At 47.1% G+C, this 27,761-nt stretch overlaps 1 protein-coding gene across 1 annotated transcript; it reads left to right on the top strand.

Moving 5' to 3' along the window:
- The first annotated feature begins 621 nt into the window (after positions 1-621).
- On the top strand, positions 622-27,227 carry LOC120956228 (uncharacterized). Its single transcript, XM_049608971.1, has 15 exons — positions 622-1,179; positions 1,267-1,401; positions 1,506-2,212; positions 2,286-2,402; positions 2,476-2,731; positions 3,382-3,612; positions 4,052-4,186; positions 4,250-4,974; positions 5,034-5,150; positions 5,215-5,467; positions 18,786-19,190; positions 19,666-20,185; positions 20,909-21,215; positions 21,320-21,439; positions 26,193-27,227. Exons 1-15 carry the CDS (start codon positions 952-954, stop codon positions 26,563-26,565), a joined length of 4,629 nt encoding a protein of 1,542 aa, XP_049464928.1. The 5' UTR covers positions 622-951; the 3' UTR covers positions 26,566-27,227.
- The last annotated feature ends 534 nt before the right edge of the window (positions 27,228-27,761 follow it).

Below are 27,761 nucleotides of genomic sequence, written 5' to 3'. Positions count from 1 at the left end.
CAGGCCTTGACTGACAACGGTTGTTGAGCCAAAAAGTAGAAGAATGCCCGCTTAGGAATCATAACTAGCTATCATATAGGATATCCATGACACTCAAGGTGTCAAGCAAGCCAATCTTGATATAATGGTTAATTTATATTGAACTAGGAATGTCCAAGATGTGAAAACTACTAAGAAGAGTTGCCATTGAAAGAAGATTTAATTAAAAAAAAAATAGATTCAAGATAGTTTAAAGAAGCGAATGAATTCAGTGGATCCAAGTTCTTTGTGAATATAATATACGGACATTTTCTACTTAACCTTTTCTACACTTGTTAGTTGGCTATTAGATTTAGATTTTCACTAGAAATTTCATTGATGTTAACACCTTGCTGATAGTTCTGACTAGATTTTGACTAGATTAAGTTTCTATACGAGATTTGAATCCATGACACTAAATACTGCTGGATCGCATGACCATACTAATAATGTCATCAGACCGACGTCCCACATCAAAGCAAACCACATTCGGAACAACCTGCCGATGAACAAAACAATAATAATTCCTCTTTTTCACACGCAGATCCACCCGCGGACACGCTGTGCAACGTTGGGGCAGCCCGTGGTGGGATAACAATGCCGGGCGTGAGAATCAGCAACCGCGCTTCTCTCGCTTGCAACAGATCTCTCCAATTCTTCTGCCCAGGAGCCGATCGATCAACAACAAAACGTGTTGCTGCGCCCCACAGACCCACTAGCCGGACTGGGTCGCGCGCGGGATTGTGCGTTGCGCCAATGCGTACCTTTATTTCCGTATTGTGCGTGGTAGTATAAAGGCTCGCTCCAGAACGGAGGCTCCGATCAGTGCTTTTGCAGCCTTCCGGTGATCGGTAGATTTCGAAAGTTTGTACTGTGGTTTTAGGGAAGAATCCTGAATAGTGGTTGTGCAGCAGTTGTGAAAAGTGCAGTACGATGAATACGGAAACGATCGATACGGGACCAGTGTTGGAGGGTGCGCTGAATGTGGCCGAGTTCTATCGTGACGCGACCGTGCTGGTTACCGGTGGCACCGGCTTTATCGGCAAAGTGTTGGTGGAGAAGCTGCTGCGTTGCTTTGAGGTGAAGAAGATCTTTCTGCTGATCCGGCGCAAAGCGAACGTCAGTGCGACGGATCGTCTCCAGCAGATGTTGGAAGGACCGGTTAGTGTGTGATCCTGCTTTATTTTAGTTTTTAGTAAATGTTTTAGTGAATCGTGAGCGTGATCGGTTTTCCGTTTTTTTTTGCAGATTTTCGACACAATCCGTAGCACGGCACCGGATGCGAAGGAGCGCTTCGCGAAGGTCGTAGCAATGGATGCCGCATTCGATCGCGAGGACATTGTGGATGACGTCGACAAGACGAAACTTTGTAACGAAGTGCAGGTGTGTGTGTGTGTGTGTGTGTGTGTGTGTGTGTGTGTGTGTGTGTGTAATTTCCAATCCGTTTAATTCTTAACCATGCTCAATCCTGCTCCTAATAACCACAGATCGTTTTCCACGTGATGGCCTCGATCCGGTTCAACGAGGTGCTGGACGAAGCGATCGCGATCAACGTCACCTCAGCGCAGCGGCTGTACGCCCTCGCCAGCTCGATGGCGGAACTGCGCTCGATTGTGCACGTGTCGACGTTCTACGCGAACTGCGATCGGCCCTACATCGAGGAGCGCATCTATGACGACGTACCGTACGGAGGGCTCGAGCACATCCAGCTATTCTTCAAGAGCCTCAGCGTGGAGGAGAAGGAACGCATGACGCGGGTGGTGCTGGGCAATATGCCCAACTCGTACGTGTTTAGCAAAAAGTGTGCGGAGGCCATGATTGGCCGCGAGTTTGGCCATCTGCCGATTGGGATCTTCCGGCCGCCGATCGTGATCTCGAGCTACCGCGAGCCGGAACCGGGCTGGGTGGACTGTTTCCACGGAGCCACCGGATTGTGCGTGCCGGTCGTCCTGGGCAAGACGATGTGGTACTATGGGAAGCCGGAGGTAAAGCCGTTCATGTCGCCGGTCGATCATACGGTGTCGGGGATGTTGGCGGCGGCGTGCGACATCTATCGCCGACAGTGCACCATTCTGCCGGTGGAAAAGCCGGTCCCGGTGTATAACTTTACGTTCGAGAAGAACCGGTTCGCTTACGGCGATATGGTGGAGCTGGTCTGCTCTGGTTTGCCGAACGTGCTCGATCGATGGCTGAGGTACGATCGAACTCTTAACGAGCGTATATGTTCCTTATCAAAATAATATGTCTTTCTCTCTATTGATCCACAGTCGCATCAAATGCCGCATCAGTCCTTGGAAAATATTTCCCCAAATGCTGCTCTGGCTGATGACGCTCCAGGCACGCATTGCCGATGAAATTCTGGCCTGGTTCGGCAAGCGGGGCAGGTAAGAGCCGTCTCTTTGATTCCAATGAGCATCAACATCAGAATAACTTATTTCTTCTTCCCGTACGATCTAGCAACGTGAAAATTGTGTCCGCCATTACGACACTCTCCAACGCGGTCGAGTACTTCCGCTGTCACATGTGGACCATGGACAACAGCAACGTGAAGCGGATGCTGTCACTGCTATCCCGAGACGACGCCAAGAGGTTGGACTTTGATGGCGAGCAGATCGACTGGCGAGACTACCACAAATCGTACGCCAAGGGCATTGCGATGGAGCTGATGAGGAAGAACGATCGCCGGAAGTCGTCGATGGCTTCGAACAGAGCTTGAGCGTCTTTGTGCATGTTTTGTTTATGATAGGTTAATACTGTTTGATTATTTTTTTATATTTATTCATTATAATTTTTTCTTACATTCTATTTGTTTACATCACGACAATAAATCTACAAAGTTAATAAAGCTTTGTCCTACATTTGAAACAACGAATATTTATTGTTGTTATATTTCCCTTTCAAAATAATCCACTAGGCGTTTTGTTTGCTAAATATTTCTATTGCATAACTGTATTTATACTCGTGTGACGAGGCGTACATTGTCGTACGTGTACTATCAAAATTTTTCGTTTACATTTGCACAGATGTTTTGTCGTGCGATAAATGTGCCAAGTTCGAACTGGGCTGCGAGAGTACGTTGGGCTGTCTTGATTGAATTTCTACCAGTTCACATTGAGAAACTCTTGGTGACATCGAGAACATAACGGACGGAAGTTAACGGAAGCTAATCCATCTAGCGTCTCACCTAACAGCGCCTTATAGAACGATCAAGGATATCGTCGTACAGCTATATAGAAGCGAAACACAGGAAACTGTTCTCTAGTTGCGTTTCAGAACTCTTCGCTTTAAGTTCCGTTCGTGTGTTTGTGCTAACAAGCTAAGAGTGACATCGAAATTAACGTGATTTAACCCACATAAAAACACCCTAACATGGATATCCCAGGGAGTACTCTCACAGAATCCAGCAAACAGTTAAACGTTTTGGAGTTTTACCGTGACGCCGTGGTGCTCGTTACCGGCGGTACCGGATTTCTCGGCAAAGTGCTGGTGGAAAAGCTGCTCCGAAGCATGGCCGTCAAGAAGGTGGTGCTGCTTGTGCGGGAAAAGCGTGGCACCAGCGTACCCGAGCGATTGCGTCAGCTGATTTCCGATCCAGTTAGTATCCACCGTTTCCATGATTGCCAGTGATTAGTGTTGGGTCGTGTGGGATTTCAACAAGCTTTGATTGTGTCTAAAACTGATTGCTTTCGTCGGTAAATTATAACCTGTACGGTTCCATCAATGGACAGGTGGTAGTTCATTGACCGCAGATAGCGCAAAGCGTACGCCTCACCCGATAAGGCAAGGATACGGCAAACAGGTTTACAGTTAATGGGCGGTCAACTTGGGCGGTTTGAAGCCGCGTTGTCCTTGAGCAGATTTCATTGCATAAGTGAAAAGGAAGTGCATCTAACTGCAGCTAGAAAAGCGAAGGGGAATCGCGCACTTGGCGCATGATGAAATGGCAATGGACAATGTTAATTACAATGTGTTTCGTGTCGGTGTTGTGACATTTTGGTTCTTATATTTGCTTTGATGTGTTCTTGTTCTGCAGATATTCGATAAGATACGAGAGTCTGAAGTGCATCCCAGCAAAGTGTTCGCAAAGTTGGAAGCCATTGAAACTGATTTTACGACAGATGAGTTCGTAAAGGAACCTTACAAAACGGATCTACTCAACGAGACACAGGTTAGATGATCAGCATTTCTTCCAGGTTTTAAAGAACTGCATACCAATGGTTTTCCTTTGAAGATCGTTTTCCATGTCATGGCTACGGTAAGGTTTGACATGTCGTTTCAAACCGTTTTGGACACCAATGTGACCAGTCCCGAACGGCTGTACACCTTCCTACGGCAAGCGCGCCATCTGAAGGCGATCGTACACGTCTCCACCTTCTACTCGAACTGCGACCGAGCCCACATCGAAGAGTGCGTGTACGATGACATACGGTACGGCGGCTGGGACCACATTCGACGCATTCTGGAACCGCTGACGGAGGCGGAAAAGGCCAAACTGATGCCCTCGATCATTGCTCCACTGCCCAACAACTACACGTTTAGCAAGAAGTGTGCGGAGGTGATGATACAGAAGCGCTTCTCCGACCTACCGATTGGTATCTTCCGCCCACCGATTGTGACGCCCGGCTACCGAGAGCCCGTGCCCGGTTGGGTCGATAGCCTGCAGGGTGTGACAGCGTTGTGCATTCCGATACTGAAACAACGGCTGCTTTGGTACTACGGGGATCCTACTGCGTGTCCGGCATTGGTACCGGTGGACTACTGCATTGCCGGCCTGATCACTGCCGCCTGTGACGTGAGCCATCGGCAGGAGGAAAAGCGTGTGCTGGAATCGTTCGATCGACAGGGTGCTGAGCCACCGGTGTACAACTTTTACTTCGACAAGCAGCTCATCTCCTGGCAGCAGTTTATTGGACTTGTTGGGGCGAGTCTTCCAACCCATAGTGGACGACTGTTTAGGTAAGAGTATTTTCTTTAAATAATTATCAGAATAACAGTTTAATTGAAAATATTTTTAGAAATGTTCGTATGCGGCTAACCCGTTGTCGAATTCTGTCGCTCATTACGTTCTGGTGGATGTACCTTCTTGCCTACATTGCGGACTTTTTCCTGACAATTCTGAAAAAGCCAAAAAGGTACGTATAGATCTCACTTCAAGCTCATAGAATATCTTACGGTTTGATCCGGATTTTTCCGCAGTAATTTTAGAATGGCGACGGGTCTGAAAACGCTGGCCGACGTCTCCGAACACTTTCGATGCCTCACGTGGACAGCACGAAACGATAACGTCAAGCGCATGAGGCAATTGCTTTCCAGGGCGGATGAAGCAGTGCTCGATTTTGATGTCGATCAAATTGACCTGGTAGAGTACTACAAACATTATACGTCTGGGCTGTTTGATCTGCTGAAGAGAAAAGAGCTTCAGCGAATACAGAAAAAGAAGCTTGAATGTTAAGCCGATACGAACGATAAGTCTTTTAGTATTAAGAATTACTAACATGTCATTACATGGAATAGGATGGATAAATTAAAAAGAAGATTGTCAGACTGTTATTACATTTAAAAAAGCGTATGGCGTCAGGAGACGCAAAGTCTGGATAGAAATAAATTAAAAAAAAAAACATTACGTCGACATTATTTTCGGAAAGATGGGTTGCGCCTACAAGGTATGCAATATAATACTTTTATGGTGTCTATTTTACATTGTTCAACAATACCTGGACTTTTTTATATTTATTTACTACAAATAAATACAGCTAGTTACATATTACAGTTTAGTTTAGACCCCCTAGGTCGAAGCTCAATTGTTAGTTCACTTCTGTTTGCGAATAGCATATATGTTATAATTTGTTCTTCATTTTATTTTGATATATGTATACAAAAAGTCGTAGTGGGAGATAGTTTTCTCAGGTCTAGACAGAATCATCATGTTTTCTTACACTACTTAGCATCAATCACATCTCTCGTGAGCATGTAAGCATGAAGGTTTTCCTCGTGGGGACATTTCGTTACAAAAATCTCAAGCATCTGAATGTTTCAATACCGCTGATGATGAGACAAAAATTACAAACAGATCATACATATTTCGTATTAAGAGGGACACTTCGATTTCAGGTCGAATTCACTGATCAATCTCTAAATTTGTCTTTTTTTTCTTTTTTGATTTTTATTTGCGTTTAAAATACTAATGTATAAATCTAACAATTTTGAGCTTTCTGCTGAGGAATCGAATTGGAGCTATAACTCTACTTTTTCTAGAAATTTCAGTTATTATAAATGTTAATCAAATGTCAACCTCACCTCATTTAGCGTTTATGTAGCAAAGCTTAGTTGCGGTAAGTTTAGAATTATTTAAACGAGGATTGTATTCAACTAAATATTTGAGGCATTCAACAAAAGACCAAATGCGTCTTTGTTTAGAAAATCATCCTCATTAAATGTAAAAAAATTGTTTCTATCGATAATTCCAAGTAAAGAGAATCTTAAAATTACCAACAAACAAGAAATCAAGTCACAAACACCTCGTTAACTTTGCATACATTTTGGGAATCATTAGTCGCGCCGCTTAAGACCCCGAGATGAATGAATTCGCCTCTGCACTTACTACTCTATTCCAACAGTAGAATAATTTATTCGCTAACTCAAATGATCTCCAAAGTGTTGCCCATACCGCGTCACTTGTTTTTCTTGCTCTTCCTTTCCTGTATCGTGTATCCAAAATACTTTCAAAGCCTCCTAACGAGGGAGTGTCCCAGGTAATGATAAGCACGTGGAAGGTGTAACTCAACACTCTAAAGACCCAGTGACATCATTTCGGCGCATTATATCATACCAAAGGTGCGATGAACCGCCCTCCTCTTAGTACAGTTCCTTAGATATAGATTTAGAGGGCTTCCACTGATAACTGGCGTGTATTTCCAAACGAGTAATGACTAATCCATCCATCAAAAAAACTGTCGTGACAAAACCGGCAACCGAGCAGCGCTTGTAAGCCTATCTGTTGACCAATGCATCGCACGCGATAAGATAAAAAATGGTTCCGATGTTTGTTTGATTCGAGCGTGTATTAATGGTTCCGAATGCTTCCGGTGCATCTTGCCCATGGAAAGAAGCGCATTATGATGTAAGAAAAGCAAAAAACTGTTTTTGTTAAGCAAAAATGCTCTATTTACAGCCAATTTCATCATAGGCGCCTAAATGTATGCAATCAGCTGTGACTCTCCGCATCCAGGACCGTTCAAATAATTTTTCTCCAAAAATCAATTGTTTCGTTAGCAAATTTCTCACTTTAAGCACTCATCTTAGGATTACTTAATCAAGTAATCCGCTTAAGTACAGCGACTGCCTTATCGATTACAGCATTCGCTCGGTAAAAAGCGCAGATTGTTAAAAATAAAGTGAAACTAATTATTAACGCTAATTTCGGTGCATTCTACAAACAATTGAAGATTACTTTGCGCCAGAAAACTATCGACTCTCGATGGGAACCGGAGTTACAGGCATTAATTGGTGCGAAACAATAAACATCCCGCACCAGGTTCGTCCACCGTTGTTGCTTCGTCGTCGCATTTCTTCGCCGCATCTATTTCTGGGTACGACCGAGAGGGGCACCTCGTTCACAGCACCTTCGCAGCTGATTGTAGGTGACGTGTTTATTTATGTACCACGCATAACCACCACCAAAAAAAAAGGAGAGCAAACATGTGCCGAAGCTGGACGAGTGGCGGCACACGTGCGTCATACGCAACCGCCGCGGATGACCCGACAAGGTATGTATACACCAGCCTTTATACACCAGCCCCAAAATGGTGAGAAAAGGAGATAGAGTTTGAGAGTTAATGAGATAGAGAGAAAAGGTAGCAAAGATACCACATTGAGGGATTGTAGGCCAAACGGTTTTTGCGCGAAAGTGAAACCAACAGCGCCAAAAGGTGATAAAGAAATAAAACAAAACCATCATTATAAGTAATGTAAGATGTAAAAGAAAACGCACACACACATGCGCGCGTGTAAACACACAAGCACACCCAGCATGGGAGAGCGGCCCCAAAAATTCGCAACAATCGCGCCCCATACAGCCTTGCATAACTGGCCGGTCTGGGCTGGCTATAGGTTTGGGCTTTGCAGCGGGGATGAAAGATGAAAAGAAATCGTCCACCCCTCTCCCAACACACAAACCACCCTATAACCCCTTTGGCAGGGAGGAGGCATCATCATTTGCGCGATCATCCGATCGAGTTTTCAAGCAGAATGGGGAAGGAGGAGTTTGTGTAAGAGGTGTGAGGGACCCACTGATTGGTGCGCTAGTGTGCGCGCGGTTATGGAGGCCAACACCGAGACGAATCAGTGTCAGGTCGGTGTCAATTGCAAGATCGACGGTGAGCGGCCACGATTCGGCGAAACGTTTTGTAGGACACGAGCAGGATTTTCTTCCCACCCACCAAGCGGACCGAGGGCGCTATGTAAAGGAGGGAAACATTCCAATGCCGGTGGAGGAACGGTAAACAACCGGCGGTGGCCTGTGACAAAGGCTGCTCCTGTGAGGGATGTCCCATCGCCATCACAAATAGGATTTGCCAGGCGAGCTGGCGAATTGTGTAATTTGTGTGTGTGTGTGTATGTTTTATTTCAACCAGATATGAAGCACGAAGATCAATGCGAAACGGTGATGCTCAACTGAGCAGTTATAGCGTTACGCACATATAGGACCCAACAACAGGGGACGAAATTCGGCAAGTAATTCCTGTCCATTAGCTCCACAATTCAGAAAACTCCAAATCATAACCTTATCCCACATTGTTCTTCGCCAGGTCTCACGTCACCGGGTCGGCGATGATCAAGAATGATCAATGATAAATTCACAAATTATTAATGCAAACTACTACCAATCAATTCTTCCAAGGCCATGGTACCCAGCATCCCGCCCCAGCTGCGTCACTGCACACAATCGACGTGTGTGCCAGGATACTTACGTTTATTTTGGCGTGACATTGCGTAAAAGTTCTAATACCTCCCCCAGTCCATCTACACTTTATTTTTATCCCTCTTGCCAGATGTGATCATTCACATTTTTAAGTACTACAAGGAAGTAGAAAGAAAAAGAGAAAAAAAGTGATTTTTCTTCCTGTTAATAGTGTGACATACTCGGGGCTCATCCATACATTACGCAAACGTACAAAATGACAGGGTGCCTTGCAGAGTTACAATTTATAGAACGTCAAGATGCTTCAAAATTTTTATTTTTGGTATAAGTTGAATCGAGTCCTGGTAGAAAAACAATGATGATAGATTTAGATGTTATTACGTGTTTTATTAGGAGTTTAACTCAATAACTCTTTAATTTCAATCGGTTATAAACTGTTCCTATTTAAGCTCTTCCCTGGCGTCTCTCAAATCCACTTATTCAGGACCTATACAGGTTCCGGCACTGGTCAGAAGCCCATATTGATTTTGGAACTTTTACAGCACGAATACTGGTACTGCAACTGATCAATACAGATCTCATTGGATCTAAACATACACAAGTCCTGTAACGGATTCCAAAACCATGTAGTTCTGAAACTGGTGCCGAACCTAAAACGAACCTGGAACTGATTCCCAAGCGATATAAGCTTGGGAACTAATCTTGAACGCATACAAGTCCTGGCATTGATTCCAACATATACCGTTCCTTAAACAACAACTTAGGCCATACAAATTCTGCAAATAAACCCCAGACCATACTGGTTTTATTAAAGGCGAAAGAACTCCATTGGAGCTAAAGCCTGCTAAACTATACCAACAACATACTGGTTTTATGTCTGATACTCAACTTTTTCCAATTCAAAACTGTAGTTAAACATGTATTGGACAAAGAACGAATCACGAACCATTCCTGATTCAGTGATCAATACAGTATCTGTTCCATTCTAGTAACGGACATCATTACTAGGTGACTGATCCATTCCTAGAAGTAGTTCTTTTTTATAAATTCAGCTTACAAATAACTTTAGCATAACTTTAGAAATAACCCCCGAAAACTAAAGAGTTTTATTTTATACTAAAATTTGAATAATAAATAGATTTATGATGGATCGATAAATAAGGAATGCTGAGAGGCCTACACCAAATCATTACATGATTAATAAATAGCGTTAAAGCGTTACATTTGGCAATAATAGCATCTGCACTAAAATATTCTCATTTTGTGTTACGTAATGTATTGCTGACCCCTAACGACATTTGTCAACGCACAATTGCTCGAGCGCCACGTTACGTTCGGCTGATGAGTTATGCACGGTTCGGCCTCAAACAGAACCTTACGACCCGGCTCATTATAATTGTTATTGTTGAAGCGGTTTTCTGTTGTCGCATTTCGGACACCCTTTCCCAATGTTTGTCGCCATTCCTCATCGGCACTGTAACCTTGGACGTATTTAAAATTTAAATGCTAATTTTCCATGGCTCTCCACACGCCTTCAATCAAATGCTGCTTCGCCTTTCAGACGTTTCAAGCCACACACATGGAGCGCGGTAAAGGTATTATCTAATCGGCTGGATGTTATTTCCAAACTCAAAAAACCATGAAAAATAGAACATTTTCATTATGGTACGTTTAGCGTTCTATGCTCGGGAACCGTTATCCTCCCATTATCACCAAACAAAACGAACTACGGGCGGGGGACCAAAACCCCTGTCACGACTGAAAACAATATCGAAAAAACAAAACATATTCTTTCTCCCATTCGTTCACACCTTTGCCACGCCGTCACGCAGCCAGCCCCGACTCGAAATGCGCTAAATGGCCGGTCAGCGAATGCTGGCGAGTTCTGGCCAAAATCGACCGGCAGCCGGCAAGATCCGGCATCAATTGACACACAACGTGTGTGACGGAAGTTGCCGAACGCATCAGGAGGCCACGCGCAGACGCGCCGTTTCTGTCCGCCCAGCACCCAGCAACCGGCAGACGCGTGACGTTTCCGTTACGTCATCATGCCGCAAACCGGAAAGCGAAGGACATGGGCCGGGCAAAAATGATCCGGTATCTTTTGCGTTTGGGTAAAGATTGTCGCAAACGCGAAGCACAAACAACGCAGAAGTTCTTAGGCTTTAATGTTTTTGAATTCATTTCATTCCCCCTATGCTTCATGTATTAATACATCTTTGTGTCATACTTCCTGGTTCTTGCTCGTCCCATTTCGTCCCCATATCGCTCAATCTATCTCTTCGTAACCTGAGCCGCACTGCGTGTGAAGCTGAAAACCCGCCAAAGCCGAACTCTACCACAACACTCACACACAAAATAATAATAATAAATGACCTGCCGCCAACAACAGCATAGAAAAGAAAACAAAAAGGAAAAACCCCACAAGCCAAGTGTGTACCCGTGTCGACCGCAGTGCGCCAGGGAGAAGCGCAACGCCGGGCATGACGCGGACGGGTGTTACGTAAATTCTAATGCTCCCCTTGCGTACGCCAACCCCAAAGCGTACGATTCGCGGTCGCGGTTCAGCTGGTCCGAAAATCTGCCCAAAAATATATTTACACACACACACACGCACGGTCCCGCACCCACCCTCTACCACGGTCGCAAAGCATCGCCACACAAACGCGAGCGCGCGCTCACATATTCGGTGCCGTAACAGTAACGGCCCGGGCCACCGAAGTGCTACGAAAGTGACCGCTGACCTGAATCTTCCGATGGCACCGATGGAGAGAGCGATGGGGCCGGTGCGATTCGGTTACTTCATTCATGCGATTAATTCATCGATTCAGGGGGGCTGGTGGGCGCGCTACGGAGTCACGCCACGGGTCAGTCCGGGACGATGGACCGTTTGCCCGGAGAGCCACCCGAAAAAGATGCATCTAGAGTGTTTCATTCAAATTTTATCTACCTTGGGTGGGAGATGTTGTGTTCAGTGGGTATGGCAAAGGAAAAGGAATGGCTCCTTTAGTGTTCCAAATGGTTGGCGGGTGATTATTTCACATTGAGGATAAAATAGAGCGAACCTTAAATAGTTGAGTGGAATATGAATAAAAAGATATCAATTTGCACAAAAATGTTTAAAAATGTTTAAATGTTTAATCACATGAATGAACATAAAGGAAGAACGTGTCTGCAAATAAATAAATTTAATCCAGTTATATCTGGACCAAATTTAGACCTGCGACAACACACCAAAATCTGCTCAAATTTAGACCTGCGACAACACACCAAAATCTGCTCAAGTTTTGATTATTCAGCCTACCATCATTATCATCATTAAAAGTTGGCGCTAACATTCCTTTTTTTGGAACACAATATCTCCCACTGGGATGATGATTATAAATGTTGATCCAAATATGATTTGAACTCATGACCTGTGACATCTGAGACATAGCGCTTCTCACTGCACCATCAAGTAGTCACTAGGCATGTAACGCAAAACTCTAATATAAGCTCCAATCTACCGAAATACCAAACTGATCATATTTTATCTGAACCAAGCACAGAAAATCAAATCTATCTTGTTCATAGAATAATTATAAATAAAATAAAATGTAAATTGATTTTAAATTATATTTATTGTGCTAAATGACCACATACACACAAACAATGCACAGGACTGTAGCTTACATCTTTTGCAGGATGGGGGAACCAATGGGGGAAATTTGATATCCTTAATCCCTCCTCCAGCTGAAGCATAAAAACAAACCCCCCATTGCACGTACTCATCGTGGGGCAAAAGAGAGAGAAAAAAAGGTCCTAATCGCCGTTTTGTATTTTTGTGCGTAGGCGTGCGTATAACTCCAAAACAAACAGTCAAACAAGACAAAAAAGGCAAATTTTGCTACCCCCCAAAAACCGTGCGATCGTGCGGCATTACGTAATGACACCACCCTCCGGGCGGGTGTCCCGGGTCCGGGCAGCATCCGTAATCCAGTTCCAGCAGAGAGCCTTCGAGAGTTTGAAAGCCGCGTAAAAACTGCCGCCAGAAACACAGCAAGAAGCCAAAACCATCACCAAAAAACCACAAACACAGCACAGTTTTCATAAGCATAGATCATATGCATGTTTGTGAGTGTGAGTGGTTTGTTTTTTTTCCACTTGCAGCTTCCAGCATCCAGGCTTACCTTTTGGCCCGAATGTCTCGGCCTCGGCCGGGGGGGTTGTAAATTGTGCGTATATAGCGTTTCCATGGGGTCCATGTTTTACATCGTGTTTGCAGCCTTTCTCTTTCGCTCAGAAGCACAAGTGGGAAGAGAGTATCAAAGAGAGCGAGAAAGAGAGTGAGGGAAAAAAGGTGCAAGAAGAGGAAGAAGGGAGGGGGTAGATATTTCATAATACATCCGTGGGCCAAATTTCGGCGGCAGTGAACACATTCCCTGGGCGGCACAACACGGTTAATGTGTGATGCTGCACACGGAAAAGAGCGTACGCTGAGAAGGCGCCCGAAATCGTTCTTTCTCTGTCCCCTGCTGCGGTGAGAGAAGTGACTCAAGCGGATGAGGGGGCAGGGAGGAGGGAGACTCACTGGCCGAAGAATGGCCGGGCACACTTTCTCCTTGAACCGGACCTACCGAACCGCCGACGCTCACTCACGTACGCACGCATTCGAAACCCGGTTCGCCGCTTGATGCCCAGGGGTGGATGGGAGGGTAGCGAGGCGCTCCGTGTCGCCTGACTGTTTTTCATGGCCGCAACCCTTTCCCTTTCAACCCTTTTTTTTTTCGGCCTCCAGATCGACTAGTTCGTTTGTTTATCTTCTCTTCATATTCCATTCACTTTCTCCCGCGTTGGGGAAGGTTGTTTTTGTTGTATTTTTCGTGCACTCCTCGTTTTGTTTATTTCTGAGTGTTGTGGTTTTAATTTCGTCTCTGCTGCCACTGCATCTATGCATTCCTGGCATAGTTCTAGTGCCCGTGTGCTCGCTACTTAATGCTATCGACGTACTGGCCCGCCGCGTGCGTGTGTGTATGTGCCCTGTTTACTCCCAAAACGCTTCGTTCTGTAATGGTAAGCATGCTGATTGAATTAATCAAATCTCGGTTCCCGAAAGGGCGCACATCGTACACACAATCAGAACAAAACGCACCCGGAAAGCAGACAAACAACCGTATGTGTCCCTTTAATTCTTTAAAAGCCATTCGCAATGAAAGGGACAGTTACAGGCCAGCGTACAGCACACATCCTGAATCAGAAACCATCACCGTAGGGTCGCCGTAATTGGGTGGACGGGAAGGGGGAACCACATAATGCACACACACACACACACACACACACACACACACACACACACACACACACACACACACACACACACACACACACACACACACACACACACACACACACACACACACACACACACACACACACACACACACACACACACACACACACACACACACACACACACACACACACACACACACACACACACACACACACACACACACACACACACACACACACACAAACGCTCGCGTTACGGTTCAACGTCCCTGCTATGTCGTGCGTAGGGTCTCACTTGTCGTGTTGACGGTATGGCTTTTAACCTTCAGGCAGCATTAGCCAATGCTTATGCTTATGGATTATGCACACAAGTACGCACCTCGCAATGAATGGCGTTGTGCGGATACGAAAAAAATTACAGTTATTTATTTGTTTTTTTGCATGTGTTGGTGCGATAAAGCGTGCCTACTGCAAGGATAACGGAAGTGTCAGATGATTTTTGACAGCCTACCGTCGAACGGTATGACATTTAAATCACCACAAGCACACGCGGCGGAAAAGGGGAGCGAAGTGGAATGTGCCTTGCTACTCCGCTCGCTTACCCCACCCCTCTCGCCCCACTCGCTCCATAGGGCAATTTCAGCGATTGCAAACCCCATTGGAAGGAAAACAATATGAGCGCGTGGTCCGACGACGGGATTCAGAAATTGCACCTGAAGAATCGGACAAACGCGCCAGAGAGAGGGCGAAAGAGTGCAATAGAGATAAAGAGAAAGAGAGTGTGAGTGTGTGAGAGAGTGAGAGAGGAAACACATAGCCGCAGCGAAAGTAGGACGAATCTCACGGTGAAAGTTTTCGTTCAGCTCACCTATTTCTCTCCCCGTTTGGCGGCGGGCGGTGAGTCTCATCTCACACGGGAGCACGGGAGTCAGAGCGCCAGAGCGAACCATGAGCGAAATCGAGCGTAAGTGTGTAAATTTGAAACCGGACGCACGAATTTTGAGGTAAAAAAGGATGAAACAGAATATTATAAATATTATAAAGACTGATTTTGACAAATATGATGTTTTAAAAAAGATGCATAATAATTTAATATATTTCGTGCATTCAAAAAACCTCCCCAAACTGTAGTCCAAAACGCAAAACTCTGTATCTTATCATATCATGGCTAATATCGCTAACGCAATAACCTATCCCACATTACTGCCCTATCGTGCTCGATTGATGCGACCACCCTTCAACCCAGTCGCTTTCAATTTTACCACCACCGGCGGCACCACGTGCACCCGATCGGTACGCTCGCTCATAGTGCAGGCGCAACTGCGCATTCTGAGAAACTAGCAGCAGCAGTTCGCGCGCGCCGCATCCCTAGCGCGAGAGGGTTCGTCCGGCTGGTTCATTCCGACTCGTAGCGCGAAACAGTACGGACGTGCGTGCGTGCGTGCAGTTCAACCCCGGGGGAAATAGAAAAAAAACAGTTGCCTGTAAGGTGATTCTGAACCACACACAGAAAAAAAACCCAACCAACCAAGCCTGGCAAAAGTAATAATCGTTCGCGTGATTTACCATTTACACCATTCTGGCGTGGCGTATGTCTAGAGTCTAGGCGTAGCGGTGCGCATAATAAGGGAGGGTGAGAGCGTGCGTGCCAGTGTGTGTGTGTGTATTGCGGGAGGAGGAGCAGCAGTAGCAGCATAATCTCCCGTTAGTACGGGAAATCAACGGGGTTTCGGCCGTTGATAGAGAGCGTTTAGATGCAGTTAGTTTAGCCAAAACCGGGCATTAGCGAAGGGGTTTGGAAGGCGTGTGCGTGCTGCTGTGTATGTGTGTGCGTGTCTGTTGAGTCTAAACGAGAGGTTTGGTGATGCGGTGCACACCTGCTGCCAGTGATGTTATGGATGTTCGCGGGCGACCGCTCTTAGGTCGGTCAGTTGGTCAGCAGTCTTCGAGCAGCGAACCAGTCGGGAAGATCGGGCAAAGCTATCCTGTCTAACCCTCAATCAGGGTCTACCTGACGTCTGAGAGACCAGAGACAGTTCGAACCTGTCGCTGTGATTGTGTGTCTACGCGTGTGCATATCGTTCTAATCACAGGAGGTAGTTGTCGTGCGCTGGCCTATGCCATCACGAGCCACCGTAGCAGCTGGGCTGCACTGTAGAGCGTGACTTTCCATCAGTACCTGCGAACACGACACCCGCGTGCGTAAGGAGGCGGTTGGGATGTAACGGGAGTAGGTAGTAAATTGGTCTCGGAAAAAAACGGACAGACAGAGGTGCAAATCACCAGCACCAAGGGGTATGTCGCCAGGGAGCCCATCAGGACATTAAATGGAACTCTCCGTGCGTGCGTGTGTGTGTGTCTGAGTGTGTTTAAGGGTCGAAACGACCTTAACCAGGCAGATTAGGCAGTAACGACGTCTGCCTGCGGAGTCACGGCACAGAACGCAGCACGTGCCCCCGTTTGTAACTCTAAACGCGGTAGTGCCTCATTTATGCAGGAACAGGCTCTTTGCCAATCAACGCAATGCAAAAAAATCATTCCTCCTTCTGGAGCCCGGAATGATGTCGTGCAAGTATATGCCTTAAAGCTGCAAAAAAGGGCAACGACGTGACAGTTCGTCCGTGCGGGTTTTCGATTGCGGAGCGCCAGATGGCGGGACAGAGAGAAGGTTGGGCGACCGCCCGGCCCCGAGTGTGCGCACAAAAAAGAAAGGGGCGACGAAAGAAAAGTACTCCTGCGTGTGTGTGTGTGCGAGTGCCTGTGTCTTTCCGTGAATGGGGCTTCAATGGCCAGGAACAGGGGGAACACCATATCCAATGGGTTTGACGGGGCTTTTGCTGCTTGGATTTTGCTTTTGAGTTTTAGGACCTTCGATTGGATTTGTTGGATGGGCAAAACTCGCCACTCCAGCCAAACACAGAGCGAAACGGCTGACCGAAAGAAGCTGGCCGCGCCTGTCCCCGTTCCGATACTGCCCAGCCCACAGGGAACGGAGCAGGAAGTTAGGCAACAAGGGAAAATTATCTTCCCTCCGGCTCCGCCGCGAATCTCTTATCCGGACGACGACGCGCGGCAGGCGACAGCGAAAGTCATACCGTGTCGCGGGTGTGCGTGTGTGTGTGTGATTGTGCGTGTATGTGAGCTATCATTCCGCATGGAGTGTGTGTGTGTGTGCTATACTTTTTCCTCTTCTTCTTCTGGTGATACGACACAAATGCGGCGTTGTGTGACACGACTACGTCCTCGTCGTCGTCGCTAATTCTCTTGGCGGCTTCCCTTCGCGCTCCCCCTGCCCCCTTTAAAACGCGCTTGATTCCGCTTGAAGCTTCAAATGCCTGATGCAATTTAGGGGCACCGTCCAACCCAGTCAGTCTTCGGTGCTGGCGTACCAATTGACCTCCCCTCATCCCTCTTCCTCCTTATAAATAGCCACGGCGGTACACATGCGCACACACTGCCGTGCACGTGCTTTTCCGCGGTTTGACAGCTCGCAGCGTGCCTGTGCCAGGAGAAAAACGGAAACGGTGTAAATTGATTAATCTACATGTGGCACCGGGGTAGAAGTGCACAGAAGAATTTGAAGAAGAGGAGAGAGAGAGAGAGAGAGGTGCAAGCGTGTGCCCCTGGTCACGAGTAATAAAGCCCCCCAAGTCGTCCCTGGAGAAGGGACATGTTGTCGCCTAATTTGTTGCCCCTGTAAGAGGGGATGGGTCCACACAATCACAGGGAAGACCTCTTTCACTTGGACACATACTCTCTCCTTCGCTCTCATTCACTCACTCAGTTTGAGGCAGCTTTCTCGCGGGTCGGGTCCATTGCAGCGTCGTCTAAATCAAAGGAGAGCGGCAGTTGCAAGGGCAGCATTTGTTTACATGTCGATGCACTTACGTCCCGTACATCCCTGTTGATGCAGCGGAGCGGACTATACTGCTGGTGGTGATGGTGGTGCGAGGTGTTCAAGCAATGTTGATTGAAATCTTCCGCTTTTTCGCTGTTCCAAGCGGGCCCACACCCTGACACTTGTGGCGTAACGGGGGAATTACCCTCTCTCCCCCTCATTCCAAGGGTGACAACGATAAGTAGATAAGAAGCGTGAAGATGGCCGTGGGCGCTGTTTTTTTGTTGTGTGTGCTAATTTTTTGCAGGAAAACCTTCGCTTCCGATTCTAAATGTTGTGTTTGTTTACAGGAATTCTTTACCGCAGGTCAGTGTTTCCCAAGTTTTGTGTCCCGCAGAGTGTGTGTGAGTGTGTCCCGAGTGCGGAACAACAACAAACCCCGTGCTTGATGTGGTTCGAATCCAGGTTCACAGGCCTTTTTCACCGTGAAGAAATAGTGGTTGTGTGTGTGAGATAGTGTGAGTTGTTTGTGCGTGTGTGTGTGCATTATTACCTACGGTATTATCAATGATAATCGTTGGATAATACAACGCCCTGCCCTGTGATTCCCGTCCTTCCCTATGTGCAATATTCTTTGGTTGTGAACCCGCACGCGTTTGTGTGTGTGTGCCAGTGTGATTGAGTGTGTGCGACAAACCGCTCCAAACCCAGCTGTCGCACCATTACGCTCGGCAGTGAGCTATTTCGCGCCTCATTAGTCCCTCGTTAGCAACGAGCCGTCGCGCCGGCAAAGAGCGAGCGAGCGATCGAGCGCCAACCGCACACCGACGCACACATCAAAACCATAACCCCGTCACCATAGGGCCTATCAGGGTGCAGCGCCAGGAGCCAGGTGCAGCGGTTCGGACGCATCTTCACAACGGCCACGGCAACGGCACGAAGATGAGTGACACCTGCGGCTCGAAGGTGATCGAGTTCTACCAGGACTCGGTCGTGCTGATCACCGGCGCGAGCGGCTTCCTCGGCAAGGTGCTGCTCGAGAAGCTGCTCCGCTGTCTGGAGGCGCGCAAGATATACGTGCTGATACGCCGGAAGCGCGACTACAGTGCACAGATGCGGCTGGAGCAGATTCTTAAGTCGATGGTAAGTGGAGGAACGAACGTAGATGATGATGTCGGCCACGCGCGTCCACGCGCCCGCGGATGTGGTTAAGTGGGGCAAATGAGCGACGGGAAGCAGTTTGTGCGCACAAGTGACTAGGCCTGGCCGGCGTACCGTGGGGCCGTTATGCTTAATTAAGCAAAAAATTCGTTATTGCGCACTCGCGCTGCTCAACACGCGGGCCGCGGCACTGCGATCCTCGCCCGAATCTGGGCCGCGTAGTTTGGCACTCCAGCTCAGAAAATTCTACTTGAGATAATTCTGTTTCGCTCCTCACTCCTGTGCGCAATCTGCAATCCCTACCGCTATGTTTTGGTCTCATTTTCCATTAAGAACTTCTTGGTTTTTTTCTACCAAACACCGTTCCTTTTCCGCATCGCATCACTTTCCCAATATCTGGGCATCTTGCTGTGTTTACTCATTTCTCGTTCTTTCCCCCGTCTCTTATTGCCTACAGTTATTCGACCGTGTTCGGAACGAGACCAAGGCAGCGAAGGCCCTGTTCGACAAGATCGAGGCGGTCGAGGTAAACTTCGAGCGGGACGATCTCGGACTGGAGCCGGCGCTGCGCGATCGGCTCCGGCAGGAGGTGGAGGTCGCGTTCAATCTGCTCGCCTCGGTCAACTTTAACGAGGCGCTCGACCAGGCGCTGGAAACGAACGTCGAGTGTACGCGGCGCGTGCTCAACCTGCTCAGCGGCGCCCGGCGCATCAAGTCCGTCATCCACGTGTCGACGTTCTACTCGAACTGCAACCGGACGCTGATCGAGGAGAAGATCTACGACGACATCGGGTTCGGCGGGTACGACAACATCAAGAGCACGTTCGCGAAGCTGCAGGACGATCACAAACAGTTCCTGTCGCCGGTCGTGCTCGGCACCTTCCCGAACTCGTACACGTTCAGCAAAAAGTGCGCCGAGGTGGTGGTGCGCGACAAGTTCGGCCATCTGCCGGTGGGCATCTTTCGGCCACCGATAGGTAGGTACTGTGGGGGGGGGGGGGGGATGGGGGCAGTGTTTGATGGGGAAAAATGAACGGAAGAGAACAAGATACAGATCTGCATAATAACAATTGGTGATCGGAGATGCAATTGAAAATCACGCTTTATCATTTTTTTATCGATTTAGCTGAGAAGTAGCATTGATAAAACGTACAATCAAGAGGGAAATCAGGTCAGCCTTACTAATAATAACATGCCAGACAATCTAATTAGAATTGTAAAGCGGTGTCTCGTCCAGTTCAAAACAATAAGACGCTATCAATTTCCTTCAGATAAACGATTAGTTAAGACGACACGCTACCGATCAATGTGGATATGCTAATTCGAAACACGATAAAACACGCAAATATCAGCCGTTTTACACGCATCACGCTCCTCCGATCCGTTTTTCGCGATCTGCAGTCTGCATAGAACAATACACATCTTATCACTATCATTGTACTAGCTTTTCCCCTTTAATTAGCGATCCAAACCGGTCGGTTCGAACTGGATTAATGAAAAGCAAGTGATTCAGTAATTTTCCGCCTTCTCACGTGGCTTTACAGCACGAGGCACTACCGCGTGTCTTTGATAGTGAAGGACATTGTGTTTTCCATTGCCTTTTGGTTCAATTCACGCGCCCGATTAACAACCACCTTTCCAAGCACAAACATTCGACATTATTGACCGGCTCTGTGTCTCTCTATCTCTCTCTTTCTCAGTGACCTCCAGCTACCGGGAGCCCGTACCTGGATGGGTCGATAACTTCAACGGTCCGAGCGGCATGGTGGTGCCACTGTCCCAGGGGCTGTACAGTGCCGCCCTGCTCGATCCCAAAAAGAAGCCGTTCATCGTACCGGTCGACTTCTGCGTCAATGCGCTGCTGGTGTGCGCGCACGACGTGAGCAAGTCGAGCGTCACCAAGAGCATTCCCGTGTACAACTACACCGACGACTGCAACCTCTGGACCTGGGACCAGGTGATCAACGGATTCTTCAGCGGACTCGGACCAATCCGGAAACTAGTGGCGTAAGTGTTTTGTAAAACAAAAAACGAAGAAAATGCCCCCTGGGAATTGAACCAACGTTTAACTGTCTTTCTCTTCTTTCTCTCTTTCATTCTTATCTCACCAGAAAATACTTCACCGGCACAATCACGGTCAACCCGGTGCGGTACGCAATATGCAAGCGAATCATGATGTTCCAGGCCTTCTGTTTGGATCTGATCCGCACATTCAGTGGAAAGGAAAAAATGTAAGTAGTTTGCGCCTTAGCTTTTCCATTCCCCCCACCAAGGTCTGGTCCAAGGGTCTAGTGGTCCTGACATAGTTCTCTTTTGTGCCTGTGATGCACTGACAGGTTTGAAGCAAGAAAAGCGCAACATAACGGGGCACCTATGGGACGGCTCGCGGGGAATCCGAGGGAAAGCCTCGTCAGCTGTGCCAGTTTGTGGTCTGCGGCCTTCCCGCTTCCGAGGCACTCTATAACCACCGCGATAACGGGAACTCCACACTTGGGAGCATTAGGTTTTATTTTCTCCAGCTCTTCTTCCCAGCTCTCCGGTAGGATAAGGGGCCTGTCTGTGATGGATGGATGGCGTACAGCAGCAAAAATAGGGAGGAGGGGGGAAATGGCACACACCAACCCCGCTGGTGTGTGCCGGACCTACCTACCTCCTTTAACAGATCCCCACTGTATCTTTCCCTCGCACACATTCACCGCTCGTGCGTCCCCCCGCACTTACACTGGAAAGGTTTCGCGCAAAATTCGCGCTAGAGAGTTTGTTGCTCCGGTTTGGCTTCGGTGGTCTCCTGGTTTTGTTCGCGAGCAAAGGGGCGCTGAGGAAGGGTTTTCGCTGTGTTTAATCAATGGCAAAACTGGGTTAGCCGGCAAACATTGCGGCCTCTCGAGTTGGATGCGGGAACGGCGCAACAGAGCGCAGAGCAAAAATAGAGCGGATTGTAGTAGCGCCACGCAACCGAGCCCCCTTGTCTCTCTCTCACTCTGGATGGGTAGGGGGAGAAGTTTTACGGGCCAGGCAAAGGAAAATTCGACGCAGTGTACCATAAATTAATACCATCGAGCGGAGGACGACGTCGGCCTGCGGAGCCTGCGGGGGTGGGGAAACTTGTACCGAATGATAATCCAAAACGCTCGCACCGGGAAGGTTAAGACTCGACGCCGAAGAGGCCATCGAACGAAATCGAGAAATGGAACGGTTGTGTTGTGTTGTTTCGCCCGCACACACACACACACGCGTACCTCGCCGCCACTCTTCATTTCGCCGTTGGATTCCGCTCGTAATGCAAATTGCACACCGGGTTTCATAAAGCTTTCACCGAACGATCAAACGGGCACGCGCGCGCCTGTGTGCGATCGATGAACTCGATCCCGTTTCGCGAGTGACTCATCGGCAAGGGCGGGGGAGAAAAGGAGCGCTAAAGATCTGCAGGGGTTGCAATTTTTCCGTACGCTCAGCGGGTTGGAGCGGTGTGGAGGCTTTTCATGCCACCGCTTTTGAAGCATCTTCGTGGCCGCGTAAGCCAAAGATACGCGCTTTATTAGGTGAAGGGAAGGAGAAAGAGAGAAAGCGAGAGAGAAAGAGAGAGAGAGAGAGAGAGAGAGAGAGAGAAAGCAAGAAAAATGGGCTTTACGATTGTTAAATCAATTCGAACCGTTTTTCTTCTCTTTCTTTTTGTGCGAGTGTATTGCACGCAGATGGTTGTGTGTGTGCGTCGCTTTTTTGTTTGGTTTTACGTTTTTACCTTCTTTGTTTTTAATTTTTGGAGTCCATCTGGGTGATGAGTTTTCATTTCGTTGACACAGAAAAGCCTGCCCGAGACACAGGGCGTTGCGGCGTACGTAACCGACATTTCTTGATTTTTTGGAGGTATTTTGTTGTTGTTGTTGCTCTGTTTGGGCTGTTTTGATTTGTACCAATTATAAGATTATTTAACGATCCGATAACATATTTATGCACGATGACGTTTGCGAGAGAGGAAAGGAGAACAACAAAGCTGGTGAGGTGTAAAAGCAGTTCATTATTGAAAAGTGTTAATTACGGCCAGAGTGTGGCCTTCATCAGCAAGCAATGAAACGTATAGAAACAGACACAGATGTCTTAATAATATTATGTGTGTATACTTCAACACACAAGATAAGAGATACCGTTGCTGAATAATTACTGAAATTCTCTAATCAGAAGGCTTCATCTTCTAAAAACCGAAAGATTTTCACTCGAGAAAAGAAACTTGAAGCAAATTGAAAAGAAAAACTATCATCACTGTTTGGCTAATTGCAACTGTTTCTTCGCAAATCATCATTATTATATTTCTTTTCTGCACCTCCATCATTACGCGTTTTGCCCTCTGGGTAATACAGCTTGAGTAGAGGGTAATTCAGCAAATTACTCTCTACTTAAATAATATGACCGTTACGAAGGAAATTATTTGCACCATCTGTACCATGTGCAGACGCTTTGCTATTATTTCCCCCCTTTTTTGCAATGAATCTTACTGTTTTACTACTAACCAGTACCAACCACGTGGTGAACAATTCATATAATGCACAAAAATATGCCCCTGAATAATGCTAACCGATTAAGAACCACTGCCTGCTTTGAGAATAACGCATCGCATTGCATACCTCACAGGCGCTTAGAATGTTTCGCAATACGAGAAGCAAGCGGGAATAGAAAAGATCCAGAAAATCCACAACGAAACCGGGAATAAAAACGGTTCCGAACGCAACAAATGAATAAACAACCAGCAAAACACAACACACAAAAATTGCTTCACACACCAACGGCTCATTTGCATACTCCCAGCGGAGTTAGATGGGCTGGTTTATGGTTCAGCACCTCGGCACCTCCCGGTTTGCTGTCCTGCAGGATCGATCGATCTTTGTAAGGAGAATCTGATTCGATACAAAATTCATCCACGTGCAGCTCGTTGACAGGGCAACGAACCCTCCAGCATCCCCAAACAACTTGTCTCTGTCCGGCGTTGTTTGTGCAACATTTAAGCTCATTAAAAATGAAGCGAACCCAACCCGAGACGCTGGCTGGCCCGAGAAAGGATCGAATTGGTTTGGTATTTTGTTTTCGCTTTGCGGGACGAGAAGGCTCGACTCTCGAGCTGTCTGGAGGCTGGCTTCCAGAACGCACAGGCACAGTATTTCGTAACATAATGCAAGAACAAGAAGGGGTCCAAAGACTTTCAGACGAAGATTATTTATAGTTTTGTTTTGATGCTTTCTTTTTGCGTCACAGTCTGGGAACGCGCACAATGTTTTGTGAAGTTCAATCTGCGAACGGTCGATCGTTTGCAGTATGTGTGGCGCGTTGTCAGCTGTTGAGCAACGGCAACCGGATCGAGGTAATGAGTAAATTGGTGCTTGTACTAACCGCTAAACGCTGGAAAGGGTTGGCATTCGGCACGACACTGGCGTAATACGATCGCGACAAATCGCAACAAATCGTGTCTTAGCGCGGCAAGAACAAGCCGTTCCAGGGTCAACCGCTTTCCCGATTTGCGGTGTATTGAACCATGTTTGGCGTTTGCATGAGCCGCCTTGCACTAAATGCACCGCAATAGACAAGATTCTTGAGGGTTTGAGAGTTGATGCTGATGATGATGACGATGACTACGATGCCCTCGGACTCATATGCTGCTCGGACACATTGGAGTTGCGCTGCGAGGTGAATGGTGGATGGCCATGTCACCGAATTCGGACACGGTGCTCCCAAGGCAATCGAGCCGGGAGAGTTGCATTGCTGCTGCTGTTGCTGCTGCAGGTGAATCGATTGCATAATTAGCGCCGATCTATGGAGGCGATGAACCGTCCATACACACTGCTCAAGAACTGCACCGGGGAGGGTTTGCGATTGCAAAACGCCAAGCAATTGACGCTTAGGGGCGGCAATGGAAAAGGTTCGTCCCTTGAAGCGTTCTTTTACCGGTTCCGAGTAACACCGATTGGGGCAATGATACGTAACAAGAAGGGCTTATGATTGCTTTTCTAAAGGCGACCCGAGATGAAATTAGCTACTCTCTGCAACGCAACGTTGTCTCTGAGCGGTGGAATGGGACGGTTAGGAAACACTGGTTGAAATCTCTTGAAGTGTTTCAATTTCTAAAGAGATCTTAAGCTCTTTTAACAGCGCATATTCCCGTCGCCTACATCATAAAAACGTATTAACTAACCTCATATGATGTCAATCCCACATTTTTTTTCCAATAACCAATAACTGTGAAGGTTTACGATTTCACCCTTACCGGGATGGATGGCTAAGCAACAGCCACACACAACCGTTTGACCTCTTTATAATCTGCGCGGGAAGTCCATAAGGCACCACACCGATCCTCCGCAATCCGTTTGAGCCCCCGTGCGCCCCTGACCGAGACGCGTTGTCACGATGATGTAACACACTTTGACCCAAAATCAGAAAAAGACAGTGCATACCCACCCGGGAAGGTCCCGATACGTAGTGTGGCCTAGTGGCCGAATCATCATAGCCCCACACATCACTGCCGGGGGTTCAATCCGGTTTTGGCAAATGCGCTAGACCCGCGCGCGCCCGAGCTCGCCCGAGGATGCTAATTTTTGGGAGCACGATATCTCGCGACATACCTATTACATAGCACACACATCGCGTTCGCATTAAAAATGGGCTGCGGTTCAAGTTATGTCAGCCGTCTGATGCGTGAAGGCTGCTGTTGTTTTTGTTAGTTGTTGAATATCATTACTTTCGGTTTGTCCAAAGCGAACAACACTGTTCGCGAAGACCTCAAACTGCCTGGGCTACAAGAGCTCTTACAAGATGCAATTATTTAATTTGCTCTCTCGGTGCAGTGCTTTAATGTTTGATGATTGTGACCTTCCCTCCCTTTTCCATGTACGCCTTTTTGCACAAGATCCCTTGACCCTTGTAAGTATATTTGCTAATCTCGATCTCTCTCTCTCTCTCTCTCTCTCTCTCTCTCTCTCTCTCTCTCTCTGCGCACAGTATGCAACGATTGTTCTCCAAGATGGTGACGCTGAGCGAAGTGTTGCGCTTCTTCTGCCTGAACGACTGGAAGATGACGAACGACAACATCCGCCGGATCAGCGACGAGATGTCCCCGCTCGAGGCGGAGATGTTCCCGCTCGACATCAGGAAGATCGACTGGACCGAGTACTACCGGAACTTTGTGCCGGGCGTGATCAAGTACGCGGTGCAGCCGCGCAGCCCGCGCAGTCCCAGCATCGCGGAGCGGAAGCTGAAGGAGTCGAAGGTGCGGGAAACGAAAAAGCTCAACAGCGGCCTGTTCTACCTGCTGTGGAGCTCCGTGTTTATTATTGCGCTGAAGATATTCAAAAACCTCTTCAACAAGGTGTGAAGAACTTTCCAACTCCAAGTACGCTTCCAATTTATTTAGGGTTCAATTTAAGACGGAAAATGGGACACGAACACTCAAACCCACACATACACGTAAAGACACACACACACACACACACACACACACACATACAAGCTGCAATCACAAGTACATGCTGATAAATAGGGGTAGTAGGTAATAAGGCAAATGGCGCAGAAGTATAGAGGTCCTGCCAATAAAAGACACGTCGCAAATTCACGTCGCCGCAAATGCGCTTGCGCAACCAGCAAACGAGCCAGCCAGCGGGCAAGCAGCAACTATTTACTAAAACGCATAGTAATCAAGCAACAACAACAAAAAACAACATGCATAACCGCGAAAGAAAGAATTATAAAAGTAATGCAAGCAAACAAACAAACAAACATAACGGTAACGGAAAACATCAAACAACACGGAACAACAACATCAACAAGACAACAACATCATTTAAAGTATAGAATAATAATTACAAGCAAAACAAAAACAAGAACAAAAAAAAGAAGAAAACCAACAAAAAACAACTTTGCCACTAGCTACGTAGAGCTAAGGATACCTGAAGTTCAGTGACAGAGATTTTTTTCCAACAAATGATAACGATTAAATTAATTAATGAATAAAATAAACATTTTGTAGGCTTTTTTGTATCCGGTTTCGGGTTTGGTTTGCTTTGATTTGCGAAGTCTGCGCTATGGAGTGTATCACAGTGTGTGTGTGTGTGTCGTGGGTTATCATTGAAGATAACAGTGGGTTTTCCGCATAGCATCTCTTGGTGGCTTTTTGGTGAATGATGACGTCATAAGACATATGAGGTTGAAAAAAAGAGAAATTGACAATAACTGATTCACGGTAAGTAATAGTGATGGGCGGGTCGACCCGAGCCTACCGGGTCGAAGCCATCCTCATGCGACCCGGAGCGCTGCGGGTCGTAATTTTGAATCTATGGTTTCCAGCCCGAAAGGACCGTGCTCCCCAATACGTAGGACTGACTATTTTGCGACGGGTAATCAATAGGTAATCAACCTCTAGTGATTCAGACAGGCCTTGAGGGACAATTGTTATTGTGCCAAAGAAGAAGAATATATTTACAATTAGAAAAGTTTACGTTTTTTTTTTAACGAAATGAAGCAACATTTTAGCAGTTTCATTTTCAATCCTACTGAACTGGTATGAATCAACTG

The sequence above is a fragment of the Anopheles coluzzii genome, chromosome 3 (assembly GCF_943734685.1).
Source record: "Anopheles coluzzii chromosome 3, AcolN3, whole genome shotgun sequence".
NCBI lineage: Eukaryota > Metazoa > Arthropoda > Insecta > Diptera > Culicidae > Anopheles > Anopheles coluzzii.
Note: the sequence above shows the minus strand (reverse complement) of the source record. Positions and strands in the feature narration are given on the sequence as shown.